The 15,402-nt window shown below is 49.1% G+C and overlaps 6 protein-coding genes across 6 annotated transcripts; 1 reads left to right on the plus strand and 5 right to left on the minus strand.

Annotated features, from left to right (window-relative positions):
* Nucleotides 1-1,458: 1,458 nt before the first annotated feature.
* Nucleotides 1,459-3,264, minus strand: BDR25DRAFT_320150 (glycoside hydrolase; the record flags this gene model as incomplete). Its single annotated transcript, XM_033691880.1, has 6 exons — nucleotides 1,459-1,605; nucleotides 1,681-1,742; nucleotides 1,866-2,262; nucleotides 2,305-2,404; nucleotides 2,681-2,763; nucleotides 2,833-3,264. The coding sequence occupies 6 exons, from the start codon at nucleotides 3,262-3,264 to the stop codon at nucleotides 1,459-1,461; spliced, it is 1,221 nt and encodes a 406-aa protein (XP_033539973.1).
* Nucleotides 3,265-4,269: 1,005 nt separating this feature from the next.
* On the minus strand, nucleotides 4,270-4,542 carry BDR25DRAFT_246289 (uncharacterized protein; the record flags this gene model as incomplete). The annotated part of the gene is made up of 1 exon (XM_033685922.1): nucleotides 4,270-4,542. A coding segment is annotated over one exon (273 nt), but the record flags the coding sequence as incomplete, so codon positions are not given.
* A 740-nt stretch (nucleotides 4,543-5,282) lies between these two features.
* Nucleotides 5,283-7,068, minus strand: BDR25DRAFT_347361 (short-chain specific acyl-CoA dehydrogenase mitochondrial precursor). Its single transcript, XM_033694255.1, has 3 exons — nucleotides 6,621-7,068; nucleotides 5,710-6,568; nucleotides 5,283-5,595 (listed from the first exon to the last, which is right to left on the minus strand). The coding sequence occupies exons 1-3, from the start codon at nucleotides 6,948-6,950 to the stop codon at nucleotides 5,453-5,455; spliced, it is 1,332 nt and encodes a 443-aa protein (XP_033539975.1). The 5' UTR covers nucleotides 6,951-7,068; the 3' UTR covers nucleotides 5,283-5,452.
* A 1,893-nt stretch (nucleotides 7,069-8,961) lies between these two features.
* On the minus strand, nucleotides 8,962-11,300 carry BDR25DRAFT_298370 (uncharacterized protein). The gene is made up of 6 exons (XM_033689064.1): nucleotides 10,692-11,300; nucleotides 10,385-10,460; nucleotides 10,097-10,329; nucleotides 9,769-10,047; nucleotides 9,538-9,717; nucleotides 8,962-9,481 (listed from the first exon to the last, which is right to left on the minus strand). The coding sequence occupies exons 1-6, from the start codon at nucleotides 10,922-10,924 to the stop codon at nucleotides 9,253-9,255; spliced, it is 1,230 nt and encodes a 409-aa protein (XP_033539976.1). The 5' UTR covers nucleotides 10,925-11,300; the 3' UTR covers nucleotides 8,962-9,252.
* Nucleotides 11,301-11,467: 167 nt separating this feature from the next.
* BDR25DRAFT_115345 (uncharacterized protein) lies at nucleotides 11,468-14,281 on the plus strand. The gene is made up of 2 exons (XM_033683632.1): nucleotides 11,468-11,784; nucleotides 11,848-14,281. The coding sequence occupies exons 1-2, from the start codon at nucleotides 11,677-11,679 to the stop codon at nucleotides 14,074-14,076; spliced, it is 2,337 nt and encodes a 778-aa protein (XP_033539977.1). The 5' UTR covers nucleotides 11,468-11,676; the 3' UTR covers nucleotides 14,077-14,281.
* On the minus strand, nucleotides 14,198-15,390 carry BDR25DRAFT_347363 (SNF7 family protein-like protein). Its single transcript, XM_033694256.1, has 2 exons — nucleotides 15,180-15,390; nucleotides 14,198-15,115 (listed from the first exon to the last, which is right to left on the minus strand). Exons 1-2 carry the CDS (start codon nucleotides 15,225-15,227, stop codon nucleotides 14,486-14,488), a joined length of 678 nt encoding a protein of 225 aa, XP_033539978.1. The 5' UTR covers nucleotides 15,228-15,390; the 3' UTR covers nucleotides 14,198-14,485.
* Nucleotides 15,391-15,402: the final 12 nt, after the last annotated feature.

A 15,402-nucleotide genomic window follows, 5' to 3' on the forward strand; every position in this document is an offset into this window, starting at 1 on the left:
GCGCAGTAAATTCCGCTGCTATCCTCTTCCTCCCTCTTCAAACGGCACCTGACAATAAGAGCTGACCACTCCGCAAGCTTCTCCATCCAATGCCTCAAAGAACGCTGAAATGACATGCGCTGACCGTAAAAAAACTGTTGAACCCTTATCTCTCGGCATTCATACCGGGCATTGGGCATGCCAGGTACGGAGAGAAGTACGGCGTCGATTCAAAAACACCAACAATTTCGAAGCAAGCGAGCGGGAACGTGTGGGGCTGACCACGCCGATCTCCAGAACACCCTGGTGTTGAGATTTTGCGGGGAGGGGCGTTGACGTTCTCACGGTGAAGACTCGGACTTTAGCTTCAGCCTTCTCCCGTGTAACGCTTCAGACGCTCTATTAAATCGGCGTTCTGCATCGCCGTGGAGGAGAGGGCCTTAATTATTCCCTGCAAATGGCTGCATCGACAACGATCCGCGGCCGAACTGCCTGCTGCATTGTGGAGTCGATTGTCGAGACTCATCTCAGCCTGCAGATTTGAGATAACATGCACAGAGTCTTACAGGGGGCACGAGACTACATCCATCCTGACACATCGGGGTTCCGATCACGGAGGTGAGGTCCAGCATCTCACTATTTCCGACAGTATCATATCAACAACAAATTCGGGCTTACCATGGAACACTTGCAATGAAGTTTCATCTCTGAAGCTTGTAGCTGGATTAAAAGAGACTGTGAAGCCAATTCGAGGCTCTGTTCAAAATCACATCCTGCCACGTTTCTTCGTATGTGTGCAGCGCAAGTCGAGTCAAGCTATCGCCGATGCGCATCAAGTCGAATTGCGTCTTACGTGGTTAGGTGTTTCACCGACCCACCTTAACAAAATAGGACCTCGCGTCCAGACTCCGAACCTACAAGTATCTTAGAGTGCAATTTCTTTGAAAGGTTACAGGATCAAATTGAATGGATTGGCGATGTAGCAAATCATGAATCCAGACTGCGATAGAGTTTGATGACTCATTAGCGGACTTTCTTTCCAACCTCTAGTCGCATTTTATTAATCGACAAAACCTGAAGTAATTCTTTTCCTTCTGAAGCAGCATCCTTGTGAAGGAGGGTAGCTAGTCTCATTTGGGGTAGGGTGCTATTTTGATGCATCGTGGGGAATAGTCGGAGGAGGAAACATTTCAGACAAGGATGTGGTCGGGAAAACGCGGCTTTGTTGTCATGTCCTCATCCTTAATCTTCAACTCCAACACCTTGATGTCCTCAAGGGGCATAATCGGGCTTGCGGGTGGCGTATGTGAGGCCCTCTCCTTGAGGTAAGTCTATCCAGGGAGGATTCTTCGTTTCATCTCCCTACCTTGGAGGTTTCATTGGACAAAAGAAAAGTACTTTTTAGACGAGCGCGACCTCTCACACCACCTCACGTCTACCCCGGATCCTGCACTCCAGCTCCAATCCGGGTACCTGATTTCATTGCTTCCCCGGACATGGCGCTGGAGGTAATGCCGCACCGACGACCTGGCCCTGCATTTGGAACAGATGCTGTCGAATCTTAGAAATTTGTTCTGTGTAATTGGCTGGATTTTTCGGGTTGCCATATTGCAACGTGAACCCATCCTGTTAGTTTCGAAGCCGATATTAGCTACCGGTACCCGGAAGTTGGCCTGACCAGGTGTGGCTTGAGACACTTACATTGTGTTCGACAAAGGCTGAGCAGTCTGGAACGTTATGCATGAAAAGACTCCAGAAGTGGTCTACGTGATATTAGCCACTTAGTTTTGGTGTGCGGAATACGAGCGCTCGGAGTGTTCGGAATACGGTGAGACGAAGAAAATCTTCCATGCATTCTTCACAATCTCCGCGAACAAACAACTCACCTCCTGCGATGATCGGCCTGCTCTTGTTCTGCTGGTTCTCGATCCATGTAAAGAAATCGTCCATAGATGAGATCTTCTGAGATTGAGGGGTCCATCCATACTCGGCCGCGAAGTAAACTTTGTCTACGGTTCCGACAGCTTCTACTCCTTTCGAGAGCTTACTAACGTCCATCGGATAGAAATGGTCGGAGAAGATGTCGACGCTGGATATGCTCAAATGGGCCGAGTTAATCCCGTACGTTCCGTCTACGGCTAGCTTCGTAGGTGCAAGTTCTTTGACGTATTGTGTAATCTCTTTCGTCCATTCCACTGGGACATTTTTGTCTCCGAATGTCGGACCGCCGAGTTCATTTCCAGTCTCATATGCAAATATCGTGGGGTCTTCAGCATAAGTCAACTGAATGTGTCAGCATTGTCAATTATTGGGTGTCATTCGTACGTTTGTGTACTGGTTTCTATGTGTCAAGATGACCTTGATGTAGTTTTTGAAGTCATCGATAATTGTTCTGTTGGTGTAGAACGCTTGCACTTTTGGATCTCTGCGTCAAGTCAGTACAAAGCCTTTTGACAAATCCCCCTTTCCAGATTTACTCAGGTATTCTTCTATGATGATCTACGAGACATGCAGCATTTTATCGTGGCCCATGAGGAATGGCCAGATGGAGCTAAACTCCTTGCTGGGATTTTAGAGATCGGTAGGAGGATACTTGTTTCTATCCATATCCTGGCTATGTCCCGTCGTGTGTCCCAATACCCAACATCTCTCAACTCTTGCCCAAGTATAGGATATCGATTGAACGAAAGTAGATACTCACATATTTCCACTGCTGCCAATGTCAATCCCCCTCCACCTTAGAAACACAAACTTTCCACCATGGTAATAATCATAGTTGTCAGTCTACCGCTAATCAGCGACTTTCTTCTCTTCAGGTCTGTCTATTCTCCTCTACCTCCAAGCCAAACTTACGAGAGGTGCAAAAATCCTTAAATCATACTTCCTAGCTTGAAAAACTGCCCAATCCATACTTTCAAACGCTCTCTCATTGACCTCTCCCAGCTTCGGCATCACACTCAAAGGATTCCCCACACTCACTCCCATCGTCTGACTCCTGATCGTCCTTGCACCCATTACATTAACCGTAGTCATCACTTCGGTGATGCGGCCTTTCGTTGGATATGACGCGTTGTAAGGTGCGTAGAAGGGTTCGCCGGAAGGAGGGATCACGTTTTCATCCAGGCCGAGCCAGTATACATTTGCGCCGGAGGCGGTCCATTTTTTTTGATCGAGGTAGAGAGTCGAGCCCCGGCGGGTTATAGGGAGGTCAGCTAGAGAATGGGAGGGGTGATTGTTGTATGCTAGAGCGGAGGGGAGGAAGAGGAGGGTTAGTATGGACAGCATTTGTAAAGTGGGTGATCTTCAGTATAGTAGAACCCGTCGAGCCAACAAGCGTCTGAAGAATAATGTCTTCACACCCACCTTTATATCATCAAACCTACCGCCCATCCAGCCCACAAGCACCAACACCCAAACCGCAACGGAGCACCATCATCAAAACGACATTCCGCCCACTCTCCCCCATCCTATCCCGTCGAATGACACAAACAAATATTCATTAAACTCTACAATTCCCTCCACCTAGGCAATAACTCCATGCAATGATTTACCACGATTTGCCATAGCCTCGGACGATTTATCCAACGTTTCTAGAAAACGTTCGATCACCTTACCGGAATCATGATGGTTTGTTAAGGTCTCCAGGTTCGGGCGCGGGAAATATATAAGCGGAAAGCTTGTCTCGTGAGTTTAGAGTAAGTGTTGCTAGTTTGGGAACGGAGGGTGAGGGCCGTTGGGCCGTTTAGGCAAAGACGGGTTATGGGTTGCACATGCGGATCGAAGCATGGGTTGAAAGGTAGAGTAGGGTTTGCGGTGAAGTTTGCCTGTCTTTTGAATGGAGTTTAGATACGGAGAATGGGGGTGGATGAGTTGCCCATTCTCCCAAATAGCAGTACTGGAGTAGTCGGGGAAGGAAGCAAGTTGAAAGAAGGGCTGTCGCTCTCGACTATCTGCTAGAGTTATCTTAATTTCAGATTGCATATGCATGCATGGTTGATCGCGCAAGGCTCGGGTCTTCTAGAAGATTATTTTATACCTTAATAAAGATCCCTATTGCATAAAAATAATTGATTGGACAGAGCTTGACGAATTTCGATTGCGGGTTCGCATAGAGCTTTGAATGCAGTTTATACAACTATTAGCATGGCTGTCTTTAGCAAAACGGAGGATAAATTCACCCTTGCGAAGATAAAACGTTGAAAGCGTATTGCAAAAATGTTGACTTTTTATAGACCTTACACTGCACCCACACATCATTCCTCTTCCTCTCCCTTCTAGCATATCTAACTCTCAAGCCTCCAAAATCCCCCCACTCCAAATACAAATTCCGCCACAATCCGCTCCGCCCTTGGCCGGATCACATCCATCCGTAGGATCATCAATACAGGTATAATTCGTGGGACAACTCAATCCTTTTAAGCCTCCACACGCAATCCTGGGTCCAACACAGACGCCAATACAGTCAGCGCCGCCGTGCTTGGGATCGCAGTCGTCGCGCGGGTCATCTACGCATTTCAAGCCATCGGGACAGGGCAAGCCGGCGAAGCCACCGCAACGGGGTCCAATTGGCAAGACGGTGGGGACTGGGGTAGCGGTGGTTGTGGGTTTGGCAATGGGGTCTCGGGCAATGATTCCGCAAACCTAATTTCAATTAGTATGGATTTGACTAAACCTTGAACAAAGAGGACTTGAAAGGTGGGATTGTATGAATGATTTGGTCTGTGGCAAAGGAGCTCATATGACTCATATTTTCAAGAGGGAAATGTTGGGGAGTATGAACATGTGGGCGTGAGTAAATTCAGACATCAGCGGACCTGAGGAGTTGGCTTGGGGCACTTGATCCCCTTCGCAAGGTAGGATTGATAGCATGCCTCCGCGGCAGAGTTCTTGCATTCGCACTCCTGGATGAACGTCAGCTGAAGAATATATCTGCATACTTTTAGCAATAGCTTACAGCGATCAAGCTCATCGGACATATTGGTGGTTTGCAGAAGCAATTTCCAACGACTTCACCAACCGGGTTTGCCACTGGATTGGCGACTGCCAAAGAGACAAGCGCAGCAGCGATGACAACGAAGGACTTCATGATAAACAGGCTGAAACTATGCAGAAAATAGAGACAAGAATATCTGATACGCAGTATAGACGTTTCTGCTAGGAAATGCAGATTCATTTATACTTGACCCAGTACTTTACGAAATACGAACTAACCGAAAACATTACATATGAGTGGCAGATCGGCTTAAAACGACCAATTACGAACCTATTCTTAGTATAAAAGAACGAAACCATCGCGCTGGGCCTGCAATTTATGCACATACGAGCGTTAAAGTTCCACAGAGAAAAGGGTAAATGAATTTAAGCCTCTTGGCACTACAAAATATGCCAGAAACTCTCAAAATTTCACGCGGTGGCCGATGTGATTTTCCGTATAGTACAGGAAAAAATCCGATTCGCTTTTTGATAGGAGGATTTACAGTTTTGAAGAACCTTTTGGACGCTCCATGGCTTTTGTTTTGTTCTTGAAGTTCTTGACGAGCTGACGGACGCCAAGATCCAGCAAAACATCCTCTGACCCTCCCGGAATGCGCACGCCGGGCGCCTCTCGGTATATTCCTGAAAACGAACGTCAGTCAGACATACATCGGACGGAGCGCTATTTGGCCGGATGAGAATACGAAAACGAAAAGGGCTGCTGTAGAGAGAGGAGTGGCTTGCGGAGAAACTTACGCTCGACCAATTCACCCTGCCCTGATCTCGTGTAACCGTTTCCACCAAACAGTAGTACTGCGCATTGTGCGCACTCATTCAGAACAATGCCTGATTGGGCTTTGACCATCGCAGTGAGACCACCAAGCTCGATGTCAGCGGTCTCCTTGGGTAATTGGGTCATCTGGTACACGAATTGCTCGACCCAAGCCCATTGGCTCTCCAGCAAAGCGCCACATTTGGCCAGGCGGTGTCTCACAACAGGCTGCTCGACAAGAGTCTTTCCGAACGCCTCACGCTTGAGAACATACTCCATGGCAGCTGCCAGTGCGACGCGAGCTGATCGTGTTGCACCAATAGCGATAGTGAGGCGCTCGTGGTTGAAGTTGGTCATGATGTACTTCATGCCCATGCCCTCCTGACCGATTAGATTCTCCACTGGCACCTTGACATCGTCAAGTTCAATGAAGGTAGTGCCAGCTGAGACTTGACCACCGACTTTCAATCTTCGCATGGTGACGCCCGGATATCCCTTCAATGGCACAACAACCATGGAGAGGCCAGAAGGCCCTGGCCCCCCAGTTCGTACTGCCATAGAGGAGTACTCAGCCCAGATACCGTTGGTAATCCACTTTTTCGTGCCATTGATTATGTAGTGTTTCCCGTCTGGTGTCTTCGTTGCGGTAGTGGAAATATTTGCCACGTCAGAACCAGCACTGGGCTCGGTAATGGCGATACATGTCCGCTTCTTGCCCGTCAAAAGCTCGGGCAGAAGGCGCTCTTGTAGCTGCTTATTGCCGTATTTGAGGATTGGAGGTACACCAAACGAGATCCCGGTTGTGAGAGAGCCCGAGGGACCTGCCAGTCCGGAGCGCGCCATCTACATGCACCACTGTCAGCTTTCCGGAAGCACAGGTATTTCAGCAACCTACCTCATCGCAGTAGATCATGGTATGGATGTAGTCAAAGTCTTCGACCTTCAACACTCCCAATATCTCATGGATCCCCAGTCTCTTGAGCCATTCTACAGGCAATGGAGCGGGTAGGGATGGAATCAGCATCCCCGCTTTCGCAAAGGTGTCGAAGACATGTTCAGGCAACGTTTCGGCGGTATCCCATTCCAAAGCATTCTCCAGCAGATTATTTTGTATGAACTTTCGACAGGCTTTTTGCCATTTCAAATGCGTTGGCTTGTAATATGGAGATGGGAGGCCAGCGAGATAGGGAGGCTCTGAGAAGGGTACAATGGGGGTAGACGACATGGTCAGGGTGGAACGATGTCAACAGCGGAGTATTAAGACGAGATAAATATCAAGAGCAAAAGGTCCGTCCTTCGACATGTTTCCATGACGCTGCACCCGAGCATATAAGCAACGCCGCAGTTTGTTGTTGCAGTTGGAGGATCTGGGCCGGGGTGCCACAAGAGCCGAGGTCCACCGAAGATGCCACAACTCTGCTGATCTCACTTAACAACGTTTGTTAAACACGTAAACCTCAATAAAGAATTCAAGTTTCGGATAAATGGGGCAAGTCCTTGACGGTGTCTTGTCACTAGGCGCTATGCCCGCGAATGTCCAGGTCTATTGTGAAGGACCCTTCATGGCCAGGCCTCTCAATCGTCGCTCTACTTATATCATGATCGTCCTACGCATCAACAATAGCAAATATAAACTCTAAGATCACCAGTGGAATAACGAAGCCTTTTTTTTAACTTTTATATTTGAGCCCAGATGTTTTGTCGGATCGAATCTGCCTTTCCACGGCTTTACAAAATATCTCGACTCGGGTGTTCGAGTCAGCTGGCACCTGAACTCAACCGCCGTCGGCCCTGGAAGAGATCTGAAAATTTTAGCTAACTGGGGTTGCTCATGTATTGTATGATGGCACACACGATGGAGCATGATAGGGTTTGGTTAAGTCCTGGAACCTGTATCCACTTAGCCCTTCCCCCGAGCTCTAGCTAAACGCTCCAAAGGTCACTATCTAGCCAATGTCCGTAGGCGACAACATGCTATACTCATCCTATTCCCAGCTTGTAAGAGGCCTAGAGCTCTAACGCACATGCCAAGGGAAGAGAGGAATGCGACCTGAAAGCATGGGATGATTATTTTTGTGTAACTTGAGCTTCAGGGATCGCTTCGCCCAGATTAGCGAAGAAATGAGAATGTAGTATTCTTTATTCGGTATGTTTTCCACTGGTAATGTGGCTAAGCGGCCAACATGGTGGCTGAAGAGAAGATCTGAGCCATTCCCTACTGCATGGTCGACTTTTGGGCGATTGCATTGGCGTTCAAGTTGCAGTTGCTCAAATGGAGGAACATTCTAAGGCTCGATTTGGGAGCGCCTATTAGGAAGCTCTACCTTAATGCTATAAATGCAAGAGGTTACACAGTTCACTAGTGCAGATTGATCGTCTGCCAAAAGACTTTCCAACAAATTTGGTTGCATACCTTTGTGGTCTCTTCTAATTCTCATTGAATACCCATTGTTTTTGGCTCCTCATTGTCACTATAAGAAATTCATGCATAGTGTTACAGCATCTTTCGGGATGCAAGGCATATGTTGGCTTCGAAGACTACCAGGTGAGCAGTGAGTACTTCTTGATCGTAGAATTGGCAAGTAATATCTTTGGTTCGTCAATTTCCGACTCACATATACATCCTTTCTTCTAGCAATGATTGACCCGCAGCACACTATTGACCTCCGAATCAGATTCAGGCCTTGAGTGAAAAATCTCTGCACTTCCCGCCGTTTCCTACTCAACCACCTTTAAGCTCTCTATACTTCTCATAAGACAACCTAGCAACTAGAAGAACATCTCGAGGCCTTCTAGAACGGGTTGATCTTGATCTCCTACCAAACGCAGAGGGAAACCCAGGGCTAGCGGATTGCGCAACGCCGGTGGAAATTTGTACGGTTAGACTCGCCGCTTAAAATGCAAATGCCTATTTCTCAAGATTCGACACACTCTTCATGAATAGGAAACGATCAAAGCTCAAGAGTCTTCCCAAATACCCCCAGGCGACAGAGCTGGATGCCGAGATGAAGCGGCTATGGGCGGGCCTTGAGGTTCACGTAAGGATTGTGTGTGTTCCAGAGAGTCTTTCTGCGACATAGGTTTGCTTGTTAGCTGCTTTACGAACTTTCAAACGGACATATTGCTCCTCGGTCCCCTGACGGCTACAAACTACACTTTTCTTCTAGTCCAGACTTTCGAAACCTCAGATTTAACGCAGCTAACAAGTGCATCATGAAACCTGGGTAAGAGACTTTCTCTCACTACTCTGGATCAAAATTCGGGTTCATCTGGTGTAGACACCATAGTCGCCCGGGTCCGCCCGATTCCTACGAATGATATGAGGAATTGGCAGATATTCGTGGGGTTGAAGAGTAGTCTGTTGAAGAGGAAAAGGAGGGTGGAGTGAAGTTGATTTGAATGGTGAGAATTTTATCGGCTGTTATGTTGAAGTACTTGTGTTCGGTTATTTAGACTTCGTGGTATTTCTGTCTGCCTCCTTTCGTATCCACCAGCTCACAGCGCAGTTGCTTCCTACTGACCGATATTCATGCTTTGCGAAAACTGAAGGGACATCCACCCCGCCCGCTAGCCATGAGTCTTTCCCTCGTTGCCTTACACTCATCCTGCCCCTTACTCTCTAGCTTCTCAGGTCCAAGCTCAAAAATGTGATAACCTTGCGGTTTGAAGTTCTTCCCGTCCGGAAATGGGCGTCCAAGGGCCCAGCGAGTCCACGCTGCAAGGTTGAAGCGATAGGATAATGTTGCGGGGACATACCTGGTCATGTTAGTAAAAAAGGTCAGTTAGACGTGAGAACAATTCAGAATTCTTACCAAGGCTCGGCTTCGTAAATTATTTGATGGTAACGACCGGTATTTGGATCAGGGTCGTCCGTAATTGTCTTAAAGCGCATGGAATATGGTCGTGGAGGGAGGAGGTAGTGGATGAAGAGCTTGCGGGTTGTTAAAGTGAGGGATACGAGAGATGGGTAGAAACTTGGTGGATCGTCGTAGCTTAAATTTAAATTAGCAAAGATATGCTCATCGGGGAGGGTCGTGGCACACATCATAGCCCTCCTCAATCTCTCATCCATAAGCGTGACAACGGCTTGTTTACCGGCTGGCTTCATGGATCGCGGGGCGTTGCAGAGTAAGATGGCGATTGTCTCTTCTGCGAGCTGATGATTCCACTTGTTTGGTACCATATTCCGCTTCTCGTAGGCATCTGACCACAAGCGCAGGTCCTCGACAAACTGGAGACCGTCCTTGAAACCAGATTGTCCGTTAGCAAGGGCTTCCCAAGTTATTCCCATTGCATCGCCGATCGATTTCCAAAGAGTCCCGCTGAAACGTGGTAAGCTTAATCTAAACAGAGGAGACATGGAGGACTAACAAAGCACACAACTCCATTGGAGTAAACGCTCGCCACTCATACATTCTTACCCAACGTTCCACTTCTAGTATAAAGAGAGATAGTGTGTACAACAAGTCGTCGTTGCTGATCTTGCCGGACTTCTGATACATACCATGCAAGAAGTTCATTCGAGCTATGGCGGAGTTGGCTCGGTCGGATTCCGGTGCATGTGACAGGAACTCTGTGATGAGGATTGATGTATCGGCATAGCGCTGGGGTAAAGTCAGTGCCCACTCAAAGATGTAGGACGCGGTGGGGAGGAAATACTCTTGGCGCATATTGAACCTCGGACAGCTGGCGCGTTTCACAGAGGAGCTTGCTTATGGTGGGAATGCCGTATGTTCTGTGGTGTTAAGGTCAGATTTCTAAAATGTTCTAAGATGGAGGCACTATAGTAGAGCGAAGGGATGCCAAGTGTGAATTCGCTCTCGCCCCAGGCTGGACAAATCTAGAGACAAGCGTAAGAAATGACGTAAGAGATAGAAGGCCATTAGCTTGCTTTTTAAAGAAGAATGTCAAGAAACGTAAAGTGATATTCCAGGAAAACACATAAGACTAAACAAAGACTGCGTACCTGAACAGCGCGAATTGCAGAGCTTTCTCAATAGTGAAGGGGAATTCAAGCGAAATGCAGTATTTGCAGATCTCAAAGGCATGCTGAGTCGTCATCCTAGAGAAATCCTCTCTTGTCTTGTAGGGATAATCTCGATGTCTCTTGTCTCGTCGAAGATAGCGAAGGCTTCGACAGAAGAGGAGGTAGCTTGCGAATGAAACGAGGCCTGCCGTAGGCCAGAAGCTTAGAGCCATAGCGATATGTAGTGATATCTTGCAAAGATAAGTGTTGATGGAACTACGATGAATGGAAGACTTGGAAGGTGTTTAGGACAAGAACAAAACAATGCGACGTCGTCCCTTAGCCCAAGACGCAGGTTGACTGGGCCGTTCGTCGTGCCCCTCACGCCACAGGAAGTTTGTTTCCGGCCACTTCCCAATCAGTACCCATTCGACGACATAAGCGCATGCAAAGAGACTCGACTCCTTGCTTCCGAGGTGGATAACAGAGGGACAATATTGCTTAGGTGTCGCTCGAATCCTTATATAGTCCTCATGGACTCTGACTGAGGTTGGTTCGAGCAGAAGACAAAAGATTAGACTCAACTTATGGGGATTTATTGGAACCGTGTGGAATGCTGATGTAAGAATAGCGAGGATGCTTTCCATCTGAATTCAGACAATGGGGTGGGAGTGGAACCTTTCTGCATTTGGACTAGCGCCAATGGAAGGTCGAATGGCTTGACAACAAAGCATCCATGAATTGCGACATGCTCTCCGGAGGCTGTGACCAATCCGGTGAAATAAGTAAGATCTCGAAGCTTTCTCCAGGTTCGTCAGGAAGCTGGGGGTGGTGAGGCGCGTACTCACCGCCTGCACACAAAACAAAAAGCCTGCACGTGCACAAGACATCGGGACATCTTCACCGCTACCGAAACCGCCTCGACCCCAACCGGCAGTATCGCAATTCACGGCTACCACCCCTCATTGCTTGGAATGTTGGAACTATGGGCCGCAAACCCAATCAATTGATCCTCGAGTTCTTTGAACGCGGCCCCAAGCTCGAAGACGCCAGCAATCGCTACCAGCACACGTGCAAGTCTTGCGGTGAAAAGGTTTCTACTGCCCCACATGACCAGTTTGCTGCATCTGTTTCCTGTTGACTGACGGCGGCGCAGTTCCCTAAGGGTCGTATAGATAGCTTGACAAACCACCTCGTCAAGAAATGCCCTGCGCTCCCAGTCCGAGACCGCCAGCGGGCGATTCTGCAGTTCCATGAGCTTCCCGATCTCCCTGACGGCGTCCCACAAATGGCCACCACCTCGGGACAGTCGCAAAACACAATGAATCTCCCCTTTGCACCGAAGCCGCAAATGTCGGCCCTGGAGACGCTCGCCGAGGTCTCGCGCCAGCATCTGGATCTGTCGGGGAAGCGCATAGCTGGGAAGCAGAGACGGAAGACACCACCACCGTCAAACAATGGACCAAACTTTGGCTCATTGGATGAGTTTATAATACACGACGACAGGCCAGATACGCTCGAATCGGGCGGCGCTGGGTCTCAGAGTTTTGATTCAGGAAATACCCCCGCGCTTCCCTCAATTTACCAATTCAACGGGCCTCTTCAGCACTCCCCTACTGGCTCTCCCCACCTTGGTAGTCTCCCTCTGTCCAACTCGGGCTCAATGCCACAGATGGTCCCCTCAAACCTCGTAATGGCAGCCTCTGCTGCGAATGAGCTCCAAAATATGATGCCATTGACCAACAATTTGATGGAGCCAGAATTGAACCTGTCAAATACAGGCATATCGGACAAGTTCTTCCATAACCACGGACGCCAGCAATGGCCAAACATGTCCACCAATCCAATTGACCCAATGCTACACGACCACATGAGGGAGCAGACACTACCCAAGGATGACGGCATGAACAAGCCAGTATCTCATCCACGACCAATTGCAATGAATCCTAACGGCACCCAAACACACTTTACGACAGACTTCAGCATGAACCAGAAGCCAGCGAAGCCGAAGGTGCGGGGACGCTTCTCTGATTCCAGGCGAAAAGAGGTACAGGAGGTGCGGAAAAGAGGCGCATGCATTCGGTGTCGCATGTTGAAGAAACCATGTTCAGGAGAGAGTCCATGCAGTACTTGCGTTAATGTCGAGAGTGCCCGCTTGTGGAAACAGCCCTGTATACGGACTCGAATAGCCGAGGAATTTAATCTCTACTCTGCGGGCTTGCACGGAGTTCTGGCGTTCCATGCTGTAAGCCAGGCAAGAGGGCAAGTCCATCTCGATCAAATCCCAGGACGGATAGAGGCGACCCACCACCTTCAATCTGGGACATTTGCGACCTTTACGCCCTTAAAGTGCCAAACCCAAGTGGCCCGCGCTGCTGATATTGATCCTGCCATCCTTGCCACTCTTTCTCCTACAACTCTCGAAATCATCGACTCTGATAGCGACGACATCGGTGGAAAGCTAGACCTTTACATCAAAAAACTAACACCCGCATTCTACGAATCCGAAGACTCGGCATTCATGAAAACAACACTAGGAGTAGCCTTTAGCATCATCTCCCCCAACCAAGACGATCTCCTCAGCCGAGCATTAGAGCTCTGGATATCTACCCGTATTCTCACATCCCGCAACCTCGAATGCCACCTTTTCTCCAATCCCTCCCTCGCGCCTGCCATGGCCCCGGCAATGATGTCACCATCGGATCTCGAAAATGGTCACCGCAACCCGATAACCCCCACCAACAACTCCTCGTCATACGACCTCATCAAAATGCAACTTATGGGCGCTATTGAAAAGCGAGCAGCGAGTCTGAGTCGAGTCGTTATGAACGATCTCGAGCGACGACTATTACAAAGACAGCAAGCTAATCCTTTCGAAACGTTCCTGGTTGCTGTAATCTTACTCGCTTGCGTCGAGCGAATGTGCTGGCTCTTCCGGACTTGGGAGGAAACTCAGAACCAGAGTCAGAATCAGAATCAGAATCAGCTCCACAGTATTTCGGTCGTGCCTCAGCATCAAGCAGACGTAGACCTCGCATCAGCGCTACAGCCGCCACTGGATTCCGTCCCCCAATCCCAACATCTACGACATCCGAAGTGGCCATTCGACAAACCGCCTGCGTATTACTCACAACAAGGCGAACGCTTCTCTGATATCTTATACATGCTCCTCAAAATGCGGGGTGTGCCTCCTAAACCAGTCCCCAGGAGCGAGGACGGCATGTTAGTCGTTTGGGGCGAGGATACGGATGAGAAGGTCAGAGAATGGTATGAAGGGATCAAGGTCAGCCAGGATTTACTGGCTACGAGGGCGAGCGCAAGGTTTGAGGGGAATGATCCCCGGGAGTGGGAGTTAAAGTGGGCGGGGAAGATAATAGGAGGATGAGTGGGATTCAAGTGACCGGAGGTTTTTGGTTCTGACAACAAGGCAATTTGTTTTCACGATTGCATGGGAATAGAGGTGATATGGAAGCAGGATTGATCCTGTTGTTGTTGTTGTTGTTGTTGTTGCAAAATTGGGTGCCAATTCATGATTTCATGACTATTGCTATGAACAAACAATACCAAAAGATATCGAGCTTGGGGGCTGGGCATGTAAAGGCTTATGAACCTCGAATTTCTGATCGATAAGCTTTGAAATAAATTCCAAAACTTAATCAAGATGTGGCCCAGGATGAACTAGATTAGGATGAACACCAGGACCAGAGCAGGCCCGACACCAATATGCTACACTCGAGCAGCACGTAGTCTAGATGAACATGGGTCGAAAAAAAGCGCCCTCTCCAAGCTTGCATTCAACTCTTCAGCGCCTCCAGACGACCCCTCATCTGTGCTAGCATCTCCTGCTGGTCCTCTTCCTCCTCCTCTTCCTCGACAGGCTGGCTCGGTAGCTCGTCCTCTTTTGCTGCTGGGAGCTTATCCTTCAGTATCTCACCCAAGACCTTATCAACTTCGGCTTCGGCCTCATCATCTTCACCCTCTAACAGCGCATCGTTGTCCAAGGTATCCCCCACCATCTCCTCAATGATCCCCGCCTTCACCAATTCAGCGCTCAACTCCCTCATTGTGCCCGTCAGCTCTGGCAGGCGCACGAGACTATTCACATCCTTCATTATACCCGTACTCGCTCTTATACTGCCCTCGATCCTGCGCACGGAAAACGCCTCATTGACCTGCATCTGGACCGACTGAAGCTGCGCCTTGGACGTGTTGAGGCGGGCATTCTGCCTACGGACGCGGATGAGTTCGCGGGCATAGACGCGGGTGTCTTGGGCGGCTTGCTTGGCCATAGCCGGGTTACGTTTTGCGCGCTTCGAGGCTTCGAGGATGTAGTTCTTGGCCTTGACTTCGGCGGATTTGAGGGAGGCGATGTCGCGGTCGAGTTTGCGCACGTTTTGCCGTACTAGGGCATTGCATTTTCGCTTCTGGGGATTTGTTAGAGGGGGAGGAGGTGTGGGAGAGAAGGGGGGAGGGGAGGGGGAGACGGACTTGCTCTTCAGGTGTAGGCTTCCAGAGGAGACCGCGAATGGTCTCCATGGGGGATGTGGCAGGCGGGGTGGTGCGCCGTGGGGGGGTGGTGGAGGCGGGGCGTCGTGGTGCGTCGCGTGTGGTGTGTGTGAGTATACCATGCAATATTTTGGGAGCAACATTAAAAGGCACAGAGGCTCTCTCGAACTCGAATGCACGGGATGAATTCGCGCCGTCAGCGAGG

Source organism: Lindgomyces ingoldianus (genome assembly GCF_010093535.1).
Source record: "Lindgomyces ingoldianus strain ATCC 200398 unplaced genomic scaffold BDR25scaffold_62, whole genome shotgun sequence".
In the NCBI taxonomy this organism is placed as follows: Eukaryota; Fungi; Ascomycota; class Dothideomycetes; order Pleosporales; family Lindgomycetaceae; genus Lindgomyces; species Lindgomyces ingoldianus.

Coding starts and splice junctions, on each gene's coding strand:
- BDR25DRAFT_347361 (XM_033694255.1), bottom strand. CDS start 6,950: ATGTCGTCTACCCCCATTGTACCCTTCTCAGAGCCTCCCTATCTCGCT. Junction 6,569..6,620: donor CCATGATCTACTGCGATGAG/GTAGGTTGCTGA, acceptor TGGTGCATGTAG/ATGGCGCGCTCCGGACTGGC. Junction 5,596..5,709: donor GCAGGGTGAATTGGTCGAGC/GTAAGTTTCTCC, acceptor GTTCGTTTTCAG/GAATATACCGAGAGGCGCCC.
- BDR25DRAFT_298370 (XM_033689064.1), bottom strand. CDS start 10,924: ATGGCTCTAAGCTTCTGGCCTACGGCAGGCCTCGTTTCATTCGCAAGC. Junction 10,048..10,096: donor CCAATGGAGTTGTGTGCTTT/GTTAGTCCTCCA, acceptor ACCACGTTTCAG/CGGGACTCTTTGGAAATCGA. Junction 9,718..9,768: donor AGATTGAGGAGGGCTATGAT/GTGTGCCACGAC, acceptor TTTAAATTTAAG/CTACGACGATCCACCAAGTT.
- BDR25DRAFT_115345 (XM_033683632.1), top strand. CDS start 11,677: ATGGGCCGCAAACCCAATCAATTGATCCTCGAGTTCTTTGAACGCGGC. Junction 11,785..11,847: donor GCAAGTCTTGCGGTGAAAAG/GTTTCTACTGCC, acceptor ACGGCGGCGCAG/TTCCCTAAGGGTCGTATAGA.
- BDR25DRAFT_347363 (XM_033694256.1), bottom strand. CDS start 15,227: ATGGAGACCATTCGCGGTCTCCTCTGGAAGCCTACACCTGAAGAGCAA. Junction 15,116..15,179: donor AGCCTACACCTGAAGAGCAA/GTCCGTCTCCCC, acceptor ACAAATCCCCAG/AAGCGAAAATGCAATGCCCT.